The sequence below is a fragment of the Mustela nivalis genome (assembly GCF_964662115.1).
Source record: "Mustela nivalis genome assembly, chromosome: 7".
Lineage (NCBI taxonomy): Eukaryota > Metazoa > Chordata > Mammalia > Carnivora > Mustelidae > Mustela > Mustela nivalis.
In genome coordinates, this window is record NC_139026.1 from 73876256 (window position 1) to 73891619 (window position 15364).

General features: G+C 32.8%; 1 protein-coding gene and 1 long non-coding RNA gene across 32 annotated transcripts in view; one reads left to right on the forward strand and one right to left on the reverse strand.

Annotated features, from left to right (window-relative positions):
• The window catches only part of C2CD5 (C2 calcium dependent domain containing 5), a 97877-nt gene that overhangs the window by 39671 nt on the left and 42842 nt on the right, over window positions 1–15364 (forward strand). For 18 of the 31 annotated variants that reach the window (XM_082740516.1, XM_082740513.1, XM_082740498.1 and 15 more), the window contains one exon: window positions 4754–4862. In XM_082740516.1, the coding sequence (XP_082596642.1) occupies window positions 4754–4862 (109 nt within the window). Of the gene's footprint in view, window positions 1–4753; window positions 4863–7775; window positions 7842–15364 lie in introns of all 31 variants that reach the window. The other 13 variants (XM_082740508.1, XM_082740503.1, XM_082740525.1 and 10 more) reach the window with 1 other exon arrangement.
• LOC309869411 overlaps window positions 1–15364 on the reverse strand; it is an 85425-nt gene that overhangs the window by 23230 nt on the left and 46831 nt on the right. The window lies entirely within an intron of this gene.

The following is a 15364-nucleotide window of genomic DNA, read 5'->3' on the forward strand; positions in this document are numbered from 1 at the left end:
CATTTGCACTTGAGCTGCTTTCACAACTTGCAGGCATACCGGCTACTATTGTGCAAAAAAGCCCACTTAAACATTGGGACCATTTATTGAAACCAAATATAGAAAGAGACTGGAAACACAGAGAAGAGGGTCAAGGGGAAGGTATGTGTGACTGTTTCTTAGGCCAGAATGCTCTTACCTCCTCCCCACTCCCACTTTTACATTCTCTACAGAGTTCCTTACACTAGGAATATTCCTTGTAATTGTACTAGAATTCATAGGAACAGAAAAACTCGTATGAGATACGAGATTTTGCCTCTATCTTGTGCCTGTGACTTTATTATTGATATTAAGAGCTTTTGTAAACATCTACCTTTAAGAGAAGAAAAATACTAATCAATAAAAATTGCTTTAAATTTAGTTTGGATAAAATTTATGTTTTCAAATATGATTTTAAACATTCTTCAAGTTTTGGACACATTATTACATTGGGTATACATTTCTAGATAATCTTTATGGACTTAACAGTAAAGATGTGGGAGAACTATAGTTTTCATTTACAACCTTGTAAAATCCGAGTTGGCAATATGTTTATGTTACCTAACTCTGCAGTAGTTACTTGAGTTTATGAGACTACCTCACTATCCTGGGTACACAGTAAATAGAACAAGCTTCGTTTTTAGCTTTCCCATTCATCTGTGGTGGCTGTTAGTATATCTTTGTTTTGGGAAAAAATTTGTACAGAAGTATGAAGAATTTTTCCCATATGTGTTCAGATATGCCTTAACTCTGTCAAGTTGAATATTAGATTGAGTGAACATATGATATACTTAATACCATTTTTATATTCATTTTTAAAATATTAATTTCTATTCCTTGCCATCCTTTATAAAGTGTATGGCTTCCCCCCACCTTAGGGGAAGAGAACCTTTGTCCAGCATGCTTTATTTAAAGGGTTCAAGTAACAGTTCTCAAAAATAAAAGTGTTACAAAATCAGTGAAAAATAAGTTGACAGGATCTTGGTAATAGGTGTCAAGTGATTAGGAGATAAGATGTAGAGATATAAATTTGATTAGATTTAGGGTCTACCTATGAATGATTTGATGTAAAGCAAATAGGTTTACTTTTCAATATGACTCTTCTTTCACTTGTAAGAAAAATGAAGTTACTTTTCAGATGCTGGGAGATATATTTTTCTTCAGTAAAGAAACTTAGTTGACTTGGTTGAATTTAGTATTTCCCAAATATATTTTACAATGGAATCTGCCATGCAAAATACCTGTTAGTGAGGACCACACTTTGGGAAACACTTATACAAAGCAAACTCTTTTAATAATTGTGATGTTTTCGATAGTGGGGTAAAATTATATAATAAAATCATAGTAGGAATCTGGCACAGAGTTCTTTTTATCTAGAAAGTTGACTCTCATTTCTTGGGAAAATAAAAAGAATACTTGGTTGAAAAATAAACTATTTAAATATATTCTAAGAAAAATTCTATTTAAATGTTAAAAAATTACTTCCATTGTGTCCCCAGATTTTCCAACTAGCCTGTCTTTGAACACATGGTATTAAATAGATTTATGCTGTATGCATTTGGCTTATTGTCAAAATGTCAACATACAAATTTCCACCTAGTTGTGCCACAAGGCAAGGCACTTTATTTTTTTTTTCTAACTTTTTTATTTTTAAGATTTTATTTATTTATTTGACAAAGAGGTCACAAGTAGGCAGAGAAAGAGGGGTAAGCAGGCTTCCTGCTGAGCAAGGAGCCCTGTGGGGGCCTGGATCCCAGGACCCTGAGATCATGACCTGAGAAGGCAAGGCACTTTAAATATTAGGGGTTTACAGAGAAAATATCTTCTGTGGTTTTGAAATTCTCATCTAGGCATTGAAAACGGGTTGGGCTTGGCTGATCCTAAGGAAGCTGTTCTTTTCAGTGGAAAAGAACCTACAAATTCATCAGGTATAATGATAAACTAGAGATTAAAACCAGCACCTTGTCTCACTGTTTTAATCAGAAATTTCAAGAAGCCAGATGATAAGGCTTGTTGCTCACATAGAGCCGAGGCCTCCTTGACTCACGTTAGCGTATGGGAAAGATTATAAAGTATAGTTTTAAGATACTTTGCCGAGGTCTGGCACTCTGTAAGTACTTCACAGTAGTCACTATGTAGTGGTGGTGGAGATGAGCGCTATTTAACAGTCACTGGTAGTCACTGGCTACTGGTGAGAGGGGTGGAAGTGATAGGTGTTTAATGGTAGGTATCCGCCATAGTGTTTCTGGGAGAGTTATCTGAAGATGTAGTTGTGGTTGAATAAACCATGCCATTTTTATGTACTTCAGGTTAAATTTTGTGTGTTAAATTAGGTGTGTTGATTGGACATGTAGGACAGAGTTTAAGTTTGCAGAGTGATCGTCTGCCTCTTTGGGCAGCCATTCCCCTACTTTTTCTGCTTATGATCACCAACTCTACTATGCTGCTTTTCCTCTTGTCTCTTTTTATCCCATCTTCTGGAATTTAGGAAAAAGAATCAGAATCTCAAGTAGAGAAATCATTTAGGTTAATTTTTATACCTACCTAAATTCTTATATTCAGATGTTTTCCAATATGTGAATTTACCTATCTTATTTCTCACTTTCAGAAGAAAGTACAGCTTTCCATTTAGCTGTTTTATTTTCAGTGTCTCTTGTCCAGAATATTTAAAATGTTTAAGTATAAAGATTAAATGTAAAGTGCTTTTTTCTACTATACTTCAGTATTTTGAGAAAATTTAAAAACTGTCTACTTAAAATTGAAAAAAATCATGAAGGCCTTACTTAGGTAAGATATTTAAGTTTCTAATAGCATAAACTTGGATGTGAGGGCGATCTGGCTGCGACATCTGTCACCCCATTGATCACCAGGGTTGATTCAGCTGATCTGGCTGGCTAGGCAGGTGTCCCCTTCCTCCCTCACAGCTCCATGTGCGTCCCTCCCAAAGCTGCGTGCTCGGTCGAAGAGGACGACCTTCCCCAGTAGAGGAGAGGACCGTTCTTTGGTCAAGGGTATACGAGTAGCTGCGCTACCCTGCTAGAACCTCCAGACAAGCTCTAATAGCATAAACTTATTTGTATATTTCTCACTTAAAACTTATATTTAAAAAACTCAGGTAGAAATAAGGAGGCATTTTTGACTAAATTTTTTATAATACATGTAAGTGAAATTCCCTTCCTATCCTCCCCCTTTTTTCTTTTTGCCTGTCAGCTGTGCCAATCCTATCCATTTCCATAGATAGGTATTTACTTTTTTTTTTTTTTTAATGTAGCCTAGGTTTTTTTTACCCTTGTTAATTTAAATATTTCCAATTCTAACTGAATTTATTTCTAAATTCTCTCTATATTTTATACTATGTCTTCATGGGTTATTGAAGTGTGCAGGACTGTTTGCCTTTGTGTTAAATGACTCCAAGTTGCTATGCTTTGTGAATTATGCTTTGGTGAGTTTGTATTCTCCATGCTTAGTAGCCAGTCAGTAATCTTGCTGCTTTTAATGTGCCTGCTTTTAGTATTCTGTATGTCTTTATCTCTCAGCTTTCATTTGCTGCATTTAAATTATTGTGGTCAGAAAAAAAGATATTGCTAAGCTTTAAAATATGTTCCTAAAATTATGTATTTATAATTGCTGAATGGCATAGTATGGATATAATCTGTAGGGATTTCTTATGAATCAACATAAATTTTAGCGCTTGGAAGTATGACAGTTCTTTGGACTGTAGAGAGCTCTGTTTTGCTTATTTTCCAGCTCTCAGTTATATTCTGAATAGCTGAGGCTACTGGTAAGTGACTTCTGGATAAGTGAGCTATGGTAATCTTAAAGCCGTATGAGGCAGATATTAAATTTCCCTTGCTTGCATCCAATTTTGTGTAATGTGGGAGCCCTCTATACTTGGAGAGCCACAGGAGCTCTGCTTTCTTCTTGGGTGCTATCTCAATGAATTTCCTTTCTCTGTTTCCCATTTCTGCCTTACCTCTAAATTGATGAGATTGATGTTCTTGAGAGAGAAGGGGAGAATGAAACTTATAAGAACTTGGGGAATTTTATTTCCTCGCTTGCTGTCATCTATTTTCTTCTCCCTTTTCCTTAATATGCATCTATGTACTTAGAATTTTTTCCAGCTGCCCTGGTGTTGATAGAGTAAATTATCTTACACAGCAATTCTGTACCCTCTTGACCTTGGTATTTGCCCTTCGCTTATTCCTGAATCTCTTAACCCACACTGCTCATTCTCTCACTCCTTCCTTAGTTCCACATTCTTGTAGATCTCTTGCACCAGGCCTTCAGAGTCTTTACCAGTAGCCTGGAATTGGGTGTGTGTATGTGAGGAGGATTCTGCCCCACTGAGAAGTAGACTCAGCCTCGAAGGGCAGGGGAATCCCCACATCTCACTGTGAATTTGCATCAAGAGTAGGAGATTGAAAGGAAGGAAGAATGTGTCCAAATATCTTAAATCAAAACTCTGAGAACCTTTTTTTCTCATTGAGAATTGATAAAAAGAGTGTTTGGATTCTGTATAACATGATATATGTGGGAAAATGGATTAGGAACTCTAAACATCTAAGAAGACATTTAATTACAAAGCATGTGTAATGTGTAACTGGTAGCCTTTTGTTAAGAGATAGGATTCATATCATAGTATGAATATAATCTATGGGGATCAGGCTTCTTAACAAGATAATTTTTTGTACTTTACACATGGTCAGTTATATTTTCCCCCCTTTCTTTCTACTAGGAATTTCCATTTTTTACCTTGACGGCATTTCCTCCTGGATTTCTCATGCATGTTGGGGGTGTTGTTAGTGCACGCTCTGTGAAGCTTTTGGATCGTATCCACAATCCTGGTATGTTCTTTAAAAGTTTGTTTTCAGAGTTTCATTTACTTAAACTGGGATTATTAAAATTGAATTTTATACTAAAAAAAATCAAGTCTATCCGTAAAGAGAAATGAAAAAGAAAGTATAAACTGGCATGTTGCTTTAAGTATTTGCTATAATTCTGATTAAAAATAATCAAATAAGTAGAAGTATATTTTAGTTAGCTTTTTTATATAAAACAAATATTGATTCATTTTCCTGGCCAGGCATCACTTTGAAGAAGTTCCTAGGTAACTTTTCAGTCAGCTTTTTTCTTTGACCCAGGCAGACAACAAATTTTGTAATTTGACCGTTGTGGCCATTATCTTAAGATGTTAATTCTTTCATTAGCAATAACTCTTCATAGATTATTTTAGTAATTTCCTTATTCCTAAAAGAAGTATTCCTTTGAAATGTAATTATAAACATTGTGTAGTGTCTAAGAATTAAGAAAAATAGTGCTGTCTGTGCATTCCTGGTTTCTTTTCTAAAACTATTTGTTCTACATAAGCAAACAAGTAAGAATAGTAGCTCACTCCTTTATTTTTTTTTTTATTTATTTATTTTTTTAAAGATTTTATTTATTTATTTGACAGAGAGAGATCACAAGTAGGCAGAGAGGCAGGCAGAGAGAGAGAGGAGGAAGCAGGCTCCCTGCTGAGCAGAGAGCCCGATGCGGGACTCGATCCCAGGACCCTGAGATCATGACCTGAGCCGAAGGCAGTGGCTTAACCCACTGAGCCACCCAGGCGCCCATAGCTCACTCCTTTAAAACATGGGGCCATGATCAAAAAAGAAGAAAGGCATCAAATCAATCTCAATTTCAGGCCCTTGGATTAGGAATGCTTTGATGGTTTTTCTAAATCCAAAATAAGCGTGATAAGTGGTAGAAACTTTCTGTGTGCAGTGTGTTCTTGCATCTCTTGACTGGATTCCCAGTAATTTGCTCAAGTCACTTATTATTTTGATGACATACTTAAAAAGCTGAAGTTATGTTAGTGTTCTTATTTGGCATATATACATACATATTTTTGAAAATTTTAAACTGTCACTTCCAATAACCTCTTCCTGAGGCTTGTACTGACAGCTACAAAAAGAGTAAAACACTGAAATTATTTTATGCAAAACACTGCAGATAGTGATTTTGAGGATACAGAGCATTACCATTCTTCTAAGTTAAAAAAAAATTTAATCTGTGCCTTGCGGTTTGATGTCTTTTCAGTTAATAATTCCAGAGGAGCAGAATGGAATTTTTCCAGAGCTTGAACGAGATTTCAGAAGAGGAATAGTAGCTAGGATTATTTAACTCTTAAAGCTAAACAAATACATCTTTTAAACCTTAGTCTTCTCTTTTTTTCTTCTCTGGTTTATTTTTTTTCTGCTCTTCCTTATTTTTTCAAATCAATTTAAGATCTTCATGTAGTTTTTGTGAATTCTGTAGTAATTAAAGGCACATTTAGATTGATGCTAGTTTAATGTATTGAGACATTGGGGACTCTGCAATTTCCATATCTTTGTGTTTAGGAACTTAAATTATTTGGAAAGCGCATGGAAATACTGAGTTAATATACCTGACATTAACTTGGGTGTGACCCAAGGCTTGTTAACTGCCGTTTCTTTGGACCATTGACTTAAATATTTTGCCAGATGGTGCCCACTGATAAGCTCCAAAATGGTTTCAGCAATATATTTAACTGTTCCGTTTACTGAAAACATTTTGATTTTATTGTGGCTTCCAGGTACTCTGAGTAAGCTATAGAGTCTGGGAGAACAAACAAGTCTTACTTAAATAAGTTTAAGTAGAAAGCTCTATTTAAAATCCTATTATTTTTTACAAAAAACTCTTTTTTAGGGTTTATCATGCTTGCCAGTTTGTTGTAGCGGTGTGAGAAATGTAAGAACCCAGGCCGAGGGAAGAACACAGGAATCTTGAATACAGAATACATTTTGTGTATTATAATTATCAAGTTATCCATTCTCTTCCTTTCCTCCCCATATCAGAATATTTTTTTTTCAATTCACATGTAGGAAATCCTAGTTACTAATGTACTTATTTCCTAAAAGATTATGGGCATATAAATATAAATGCTTTTAATGATATACAAGTTATATTTTAATTTTGTTTTATTTTCAGTTAATTTTAATCAACTATGTATTCTAATGGTTTCACTATTACATGATTTTGATATAAAAATCACATTTTGGGGGGTGGTTTTATATATGTATTATGCATTAAAAAAGGAAGATTTTCTTAAGAACATTTTATTGATGTTCTTAGTATTTCATAAATAGTTATTTATGAAAAAGATTTAATTTGTTGAAAAAAGCTGAATGTTAAAACCAAAAAACCCCTCTAGATTAGCATCTACCATGATAATGATATATTGATTTTATGACACTGAGTTACTCTGCTGAGAGAAACTTAAGATGGATTGAGATGCCTGTGCTGTTAAAATGCTGTATTTGCACTCTCAAATGAATCTTGCAGCTATTTTTTTTCTAGTGAATATGGGAACTTTTCATTTTACACTGGAGTGTAGAAGGAATAAAATCTTATTTTTAAACCGCTACTGTCTGCTACATATAGATTAGTATTCTGGAGTTAGTTCCTTTAGCATATCCTCCTTTGTTAAATATTAAGCAACACGAACAAGAATGGGGTGGTTTTAAAAATCAAGGTCATTATCTTAAACAACTAGACTTTAGTTAATGTTAGATTATGATAGCATGCTCCTTCTTCTCTTTCTATTTCTACTTCTTATTAACTCTGCTGTCTGTGTCTTTCCAGTTGCTGTCGAGTGGTATTGTCAATTGTGTTCTTGTTTGTAGTGTTTTTTTGTTTTTTTTTCCCTACTATTCTGCACCTAAAACTGATCTACTAATTTGCTGTTTTGAACTCAGCCTTTGTCGGAATTATGGGTAACACAAGATCTTACAAACTGCTAGACTGGAATAGTTTCAATTCAGGTATTTTGATGGTCATTCAGTACTACATATGCTGACAAAAATTATGGCAGCTCAGTGAAGTTTTTAGAAATGTTCTAGATTAAATAGGTTTAATGGAAATTCAGTTATACAGATACACTCTGCAGTACATATGTTGTAACTCTTAAAGTTTCCACAGAATTGCAAATATAAAAATGTGTTAACTAAAATGAATTAACCAAAACCATAGAAATACCATAAATTAAAAATGGCTTTTGTCAGGTGATTAACTTTCAGAAACCTAAATTTAAATTATATTTATTATATTTTGGACAGTTTTTTCATGTCAGTTAATTGTCATAGGCATTAGCTTTATAATTAAAGAGATGTTAATTGTTAAATGTAAGTATTAAATGGCTAGTTTGATAAGCTTAAAGTCTGCTTAAACATTAATTTAGACTTGAGTATAATGTATTTAGTATTCTATAAATACTATAAAAGTGTGACTATTACCATTTTTTTTTATAATTCCAGAAGTGTTTCAAAATTTGGTAAGTAAGAGCAGATTTTGGGGGATTAACAGCTTTCATAAGCTCCCTTCCTTCCCCGTTCATGTGAGAATTAATTTTTCTTTTTAGGTAATTTTACATATGGATATAATTTGTAAAATATAGTTTGTAGCTTTTAGAGAAACTAAACTAACTTTACAGCTGATGATGTGGTTTAGAGTCAAAGCCAGTTTTTCTTTTTGATAAAAGCATATCCTTCTAATATAAATATGTAAATTTTTATGTTCTTTATTTTTGAAATTAAATAATAGAACCATTTTGATTCGGTATTAGAGGCTGGTATTTTGCCTGAAGGATTTTACCAGTTCTTTGTGTCAGAAAGTATATATCTATTTATAGAAAAACAAAATCACCAAGAGGCTTAACATTTTAGATAATATTTCATAATCTTTTCAATACTGTAAGCTTTTTTTTGTTCTTAGGGGTCCAGGATGTAAGTTCTGATGTAAGTAATGCATGTTTGACTATGAAGTATCTCATGTTCATCATGCAGGTTTACCTAAGTTCAGTCTAGTAAACAATCTGATCAGGTCCAACCTTTGCAGATTTAGACTGACATCAGTTGGTAAGTCTTCAGGGAAATTACCTCTTCTACTCAGGTTTTTGCCAGTATGTTACCATATTGATTAAAATTAAAATAATCGTTTTTAAATGTTATGTGTTATACTTGGTTTTTAGTGAGGAAAATACCCTGCTGGATTCATTTAATAAAAATAATGTTATTTTAAAGTGTAGGCAGATTAGTTTATAAGAAGTAAAAAAGCCTAATTATGTAAGAAAAGGACATTGGGAATAGACTGATCATTAATAATTTAAGGAACTTAAACATTGTCAGGGCAAAGATGTTTAGGGTGAGATGAGTGTTAGATGAATGAACAGTCTTGGAAAGTAGAAAAGTAGTTAAATCTTATAATACTTTGTCCCCCATAAGCAGAACTACAGAATTTGGCAAGGATAAACATGGTTGAGGAAGCGGTATATCTTGCCATCATTTAAAATAAAGTCAGGTAGTGAGTGTATGAAAAAAGATGGATAGAAGTTACAGAATAGTAAAAGAATTTCAAAGATGACACTTTCAGTTTAATGTTCTAATAGCTCTGTGCTTTTGACTGAGATATTAGAATCTCCTAACAGTGTATATCAGGCTGATTTTGATATTAGGTTAAGAAAAATAATGTGATAATTCTGAAATACAAAAATGTAATATTTATAAATATATTTGAATCATTTATGTATTCTTTTCTGTGATTGGGGAATAGATTAGCCATTGCTGTCCTGTATTACCATAGAAAATCAGGAGTTGGCCACATCAGTAAGAAAAATAACTGTGGTTATAATTTTTATTAATGTTAGAAATTGTTCATCAATACTGTACTTCCTGGATTCTGACACCATTTATTTTATGAGGTATCACCATTTTAATAATAGCTTTCCAAGAGAAAAGAGAAAGAAACATTACTATATTAAGTATATTGATTAATTACTAGACATGTTTATTTCAGAAACATTAAAATGTGTTTCAAAGAAACATCTTTATCACATAATAGTATTTCATGAAATATGATCTATCGTGCAAGCATTTATTAGAACTTATTTTGTACCATACAGTTTGCTAGATGATAGGTGTGCGAAGATGTCAGTCACCCCGTTTTCATGAAAGTCATATTCTGGACAGTTAAAAAAAATATGTTAATGGTATACTGTGTGGTGTGGTGTGATATAAGGTAGAGAAGTAAAGAGGAAGGCATGATTAACTATGTGGCAGGGAAGCTTGGAGAGGTAATTCTTGAGTTCAGTTTGAAGGATATATATGACCTTAATGTAGATTTTATATTTCTGACAGTGTATTTGGAGGCATATTGTTCACTCCTTTGAATGTAGTTCTGAAACTTTAGTAGTGCATTGCAGAACAATCCCCTAGTCATTACTTGTTTGATGATGTTTACCCAGTTATTTTATACCTATTGCTTGCCATTGAATACAAAATGTCCTTGTTGCTTCAGCTTTTTATTGTGTTTCCCTTTTTCTTCTGCTTTGCTGTCTTAGGTTTTGTTAACTACAGTGATAGGAAATATTTTTATATAGCAGGAAGAAGGAAACTCAATTATCTGAGAATTTATTTTAAAATCACGGTATTACCTTTTCTTATCTTGCTTCTTATGTTTCTGGCCTGGTTAATGGACTTTGAGAAAGACAAGCTGAATCTTGCTGCTTGAAAGGAGGAAGCAGCATTTGCAGATCTTGTGTGTGACATGCCTGGAATGGGCTGCGTAGGAGTAAGACAGGGAATCCCATGGTCACATGTATGTTAGATCATTGGCTGTATAATGGAGAATGCATTTAAAGGCAGCAAGCCTATACACTGCAGTACTCCTGGCCTGGTAAGTGACCTAGGATTTGGTGGTGATAAGAGAGCTGAAGTTCACAGAGCACTTAACTATGTGCTAGGCACTCTTCCAAGTGCTGTATGATAGCAAGTCACTTAATTCTCAAAACACAGCTCTGAGATAGGCATTTTTCCTCTTTTGTGAATGAGAGAAATGAAGCATAACAATTTGCCTTAAGTGAAATAGAAAGTTGTTAAGCTACAATGTGAACTTAACTACTCTGGCTTCATGGCTTACACTCTTAAGATAAATTTAGAAAATATTTAAAACGTAAAATCATCAGGACTTGGTAATTAGTGGAATGTGGCAAATCAAACAGTCTCTTAGCAACTTTGAGCTGAGAGAAGGAGAAAGATGGATTAGAATGATCCCACATGGCTACAAGTCTAAAATCCCAGTGAGCAGTTGAATCCTATCTTTTGGAAACCCAACTCTATTTGAAAATTGAGTCATAAAAATATTTTAAGAGTAGATTTTAAAAGGCATAGCTCTTTCCTTCTTAAATGGCTATGCTATTTATTTTTCTTTCTTCTGAGTTTACCACTGAAAGTTATTTCTGGGTAGCAAACTGATACAATTTTTAATTAGGAATAGTCTCAGTATAATTGAGAAAAAATTGTTATTCTTTCTTAATGTAGGGTACTTGTGAGCTTAGATATTTTTTTCAGGAAGTCCCAAGAGGAAACAATAAAGTAGATATGTAATGTCGTTTGAAAAAATGCTAGTCTGAAATAGCTTCCAAACTTAGACAATATTTTTAAGAGCAAATGTTTTAAGTACTGAGTTAATAAAATAGCTAGATAACTTTCGTTTTTGAGGATATTTTAAAAAGTTATTATTTTAGATTGTAGGTTTAGGACATATGTTTGAGATTTTCTGTCTTCTAATAAATGAACCCTTGCTAGTGCTAAGGGAAGCTTTATATTAGTGGTCTGAATTCAGAAAATGTTACTCTTTTTTTTGGTCATCTGAATTATAGTTGTTTTACTTTGGGGTCAAAAATTAATCATCAAAACCAAGAAAAATAGGTATAATTATTACTTTAAACATATTTTAACAAAATGAGTCAACAGATGTGTAAGGAACTATTAATAGAATACACATATCAGTCTGATAATCTAAATTTTTTTTTTCAGTTTTAAGTAAAAATCTTTTATTCAGTGGATGTTTGTGGTTTGCCTACTGTGTCTTGAGCATGATGTTGGGGATTGGGAACATGTTTGTTCAGCCAGGCAGACAACATGATTATACACCCAGTCTAGGCTATTTCTTAAACTATTTTGCTGTGTGTGTGTGTAGTAGTAGTAGTAGTAGTAGTAGTAGTAATAGTTGTTGTTAAATGGAGAGAGGCTTTCTTGGAACTTGAATTCTACTGATGACCCCAGCAGTTATTTTTACTACATCAGAGAGGTACTCATGAGCAGATATGCAAAACTAAGCTTAAAGTAGTTAAGCAGCTTTTGGTTTTAAGAATTTTAATAAGGTTTTAAGAAGTAGGTATATGGAGTTCAGGAGGGCATAAATATAGCCATGTATGATGTGTGAGCTTCTCTTTATACGTAATGCAACATATAACTGTAATAAATAATTTTCTGTTTGTGTATAATGTAACTGCATATTGACTACTGTCAATCCTTATTATCTGTAAAAAAAAGTCAGGTTTATAATTTCCTTAATTTATAAATTTTATTCTTTATATATATCTAATATAACTGGATATTAATTACACTATTATAAGGTGACATGTAAATTAATATATAACTTTATATATATATAAAAGGAAATCTCACAGGTCAGGAGTGATTATATATCTGACTTATTTTATAAATAGTGAAGACTCCAGTTTGATCTAATATGGATTATATCGCAGCTACCATCCTAACATCCTAAATTACCACAAGTTGGTGTTTGCTCTGAATTTGCACATCATTTCCTGTATGATGGAACTGTTCTTCCTAGGTTGGTACTGAATCCCCATCTGGTTTGAGATTGTATATACACTTAAATCTGAACTCTGTAATTCCTGTTTCATTAGGGGAAATTTATCTTCGTCAAAAAGTTGTTTTGTGTTGGAATAATATTTTAAGGTATTTAAGAATGTGGCTTTCTTATGCTGTCCATTGACAAGATAGATTATCATTGTAGTAAAAATGTTTACTTGAGCCCACCTAACCTTTGATCTTGTTTAAAATCTCTTCTTGTTTATTTAAAAATTAGATTGAATAATTGTCCATTTCCTTTTTTTCTTTAAGTCAGATGTAAAGATTCTCAGTGGCAGAATTCTCTTCCAGAGTTATGTAACAACAGAATTAAATTGAACACTTCAGATAGTCATTATTTCTTAGTTGCAAGTGTGAGATTGCCTAAAATCTCAAAGGGATTCAGTTTTATAAAGGCCTATTATGTTGAGTTGTTCACTTCTTTACTTTCTGAGATATAAACATTTATTTTCATTATAGGAATACTTACCAGTTTCACCTGCATTTCAGAAATAAGATAAAATGTTAAAAAGATGGCAAGATATCAAGCTATGGCCATGCTCTAGAGAAGTGACAGTAGTAAAATAAGTTAATTGTGATGCCAACCAAGTGTGCAGACATTACCTCTAAATGAAGCATCACTGAAGTATTGACCTACAGCCCAGTTCATGACTATAAATAAAAGGATATAGTAAAAGATTGTGGGGCACCTGGCTGGCTCACTCAGTGGAGCATACGAGTCTTGGGATTGTGAGTTTGAGCCCCATGTTGGCTGTAGAGATTATTTAAAAATAGAATCTTAATTAAAAAAAAAGATTTGTGATATTATCTATGAAGAGTTTTGACCCATAGTAGAAAAAAGTAATATAGTTTTAAATATAATTTATTTAATAAATAAATTTTAATTTCTCCTAAAATGAGGTCTTTTTAAAATTATAAATAATTCTATGGATTATTAGGAGGAGCATGATATTTAAAGTGAAGATGTTTTTTTCTTGACATCTGTGAATTGTTGATTAATTGCGACCTTCACATCTCAGCTGTATTTCCTTCAAGTGACTAAATTGTATCCAGTTTCATGAGTGGCATGTATAATTGCCATAAATTTTTAAGCCAGATTCTTTGTTTTTGCCTTTATGTAAGTATAGTAGATCCTCAGTTTTGACTTTTGGAGAGTGTAAAACAATTCAAATTCAACTAGTGTGTTTCTCATAAGAATACAGTTAATAGCTTTTAGGCTTTAAAAAGTCTATTATAGGATTAAATATGGTGATATTTCTGAATCTTCAGTGATATAAGTTAGGCTGAATCATTACTATATGAATATTCTCTGGCTCATCTCTGCCATAAATATGTAGACTTTGAAGTAAATTTAATTTTTTAATATTAATTAAATTGATTATTCTTAATTTTATTTTAATTAAATAACCCCTAAATTTAATAGCCAACAAATTCATCCTTTGGCTTCTTGCTTACAGTTTTAGATAATTATTGTTAATTCAATTCCTAGTTTGTGATGAAGTGCTCCCTACTGTATGCTTGCCTTGCTTTCACCTAGAATCTAGGGCCATTACTTTCTGTAACCATTTCAGTGAGCTGCCATAGTTTTCAGTCTGTACTGTCACCTGATCCAAGCATGCGCCAAAATATCCACTGTTTCTGGCTCCTGTCTGCTGAATCTGCTTTGCAAAACCCTTTGTTCTCTGAGCTTTTGCTTAAGCCAAAAACAAAATTTAACAAATTCTTTGGAGTGTGGACATATGCCATTTGCTTCCTTAGCCCCCCTGTTATGTAACTCTTTAGCTTTTATTAAACTTGTAAATATTGTATTAAATACAACAATGGCATCCCCATGTGCAGTTGTGTGGCTCATGTGTCAAAATAAAGGCTGCTTGTGAACCTGCCAGAAGAATATGAATGCTCCACTTGTGCTGCATTCAGCTTTTTGTTTTGTTTATTATTTTTTTAAAATCAGCCACTTACTCTTTCATAGTGTTTGGTTTAATTATCTGATTATTTTGTGTGTTATACCAAGGTAAGTTTGATGTAAATAAACTTTGTATTCTATGTGGTTATATGTATTTCATAGTAATTATTACCTACTTTCCCATTTAGACATGCTGGCCATTTCTAAATAAATATATCCTGAACTTAAAAAAGTAACTTCCTCCATTTTTTTAAAATTAATTTAAAAAATAATGTTATGGATTACTTTCTGTAAAATTCAATTTAAAACAGAAAGGCTACCATGTATTACTTGTGGCACAGATGTAGGCAAATCTAATGTGAGAAAATCTGCTTTTATAGAAACATAGTATACAGTTATTTGCTTTAGCAAATAATATTTTAAATTCCCAGAAAGGTTTAAAAAGTAAATAGCATGTTCTACTAGTGTTTTTTAAAAAAAGTTAAACTTTATTTTACATAGCTTTTCAGGGAAAATTGTTGTTTTCCAAACTGAGATATATTTCTATTATATCTATGATACTTACTTTTAGAGAATCATAAATAAGTTGATAGATTGAGCAACTGCTTGAGTAAATTTTTGTCTTATGATAAAAATTCCCTTATTAAGAAAGGAAGACGTTAAATAGATACCCAAATTGGTCTGGGAACATGTATACCTAAAA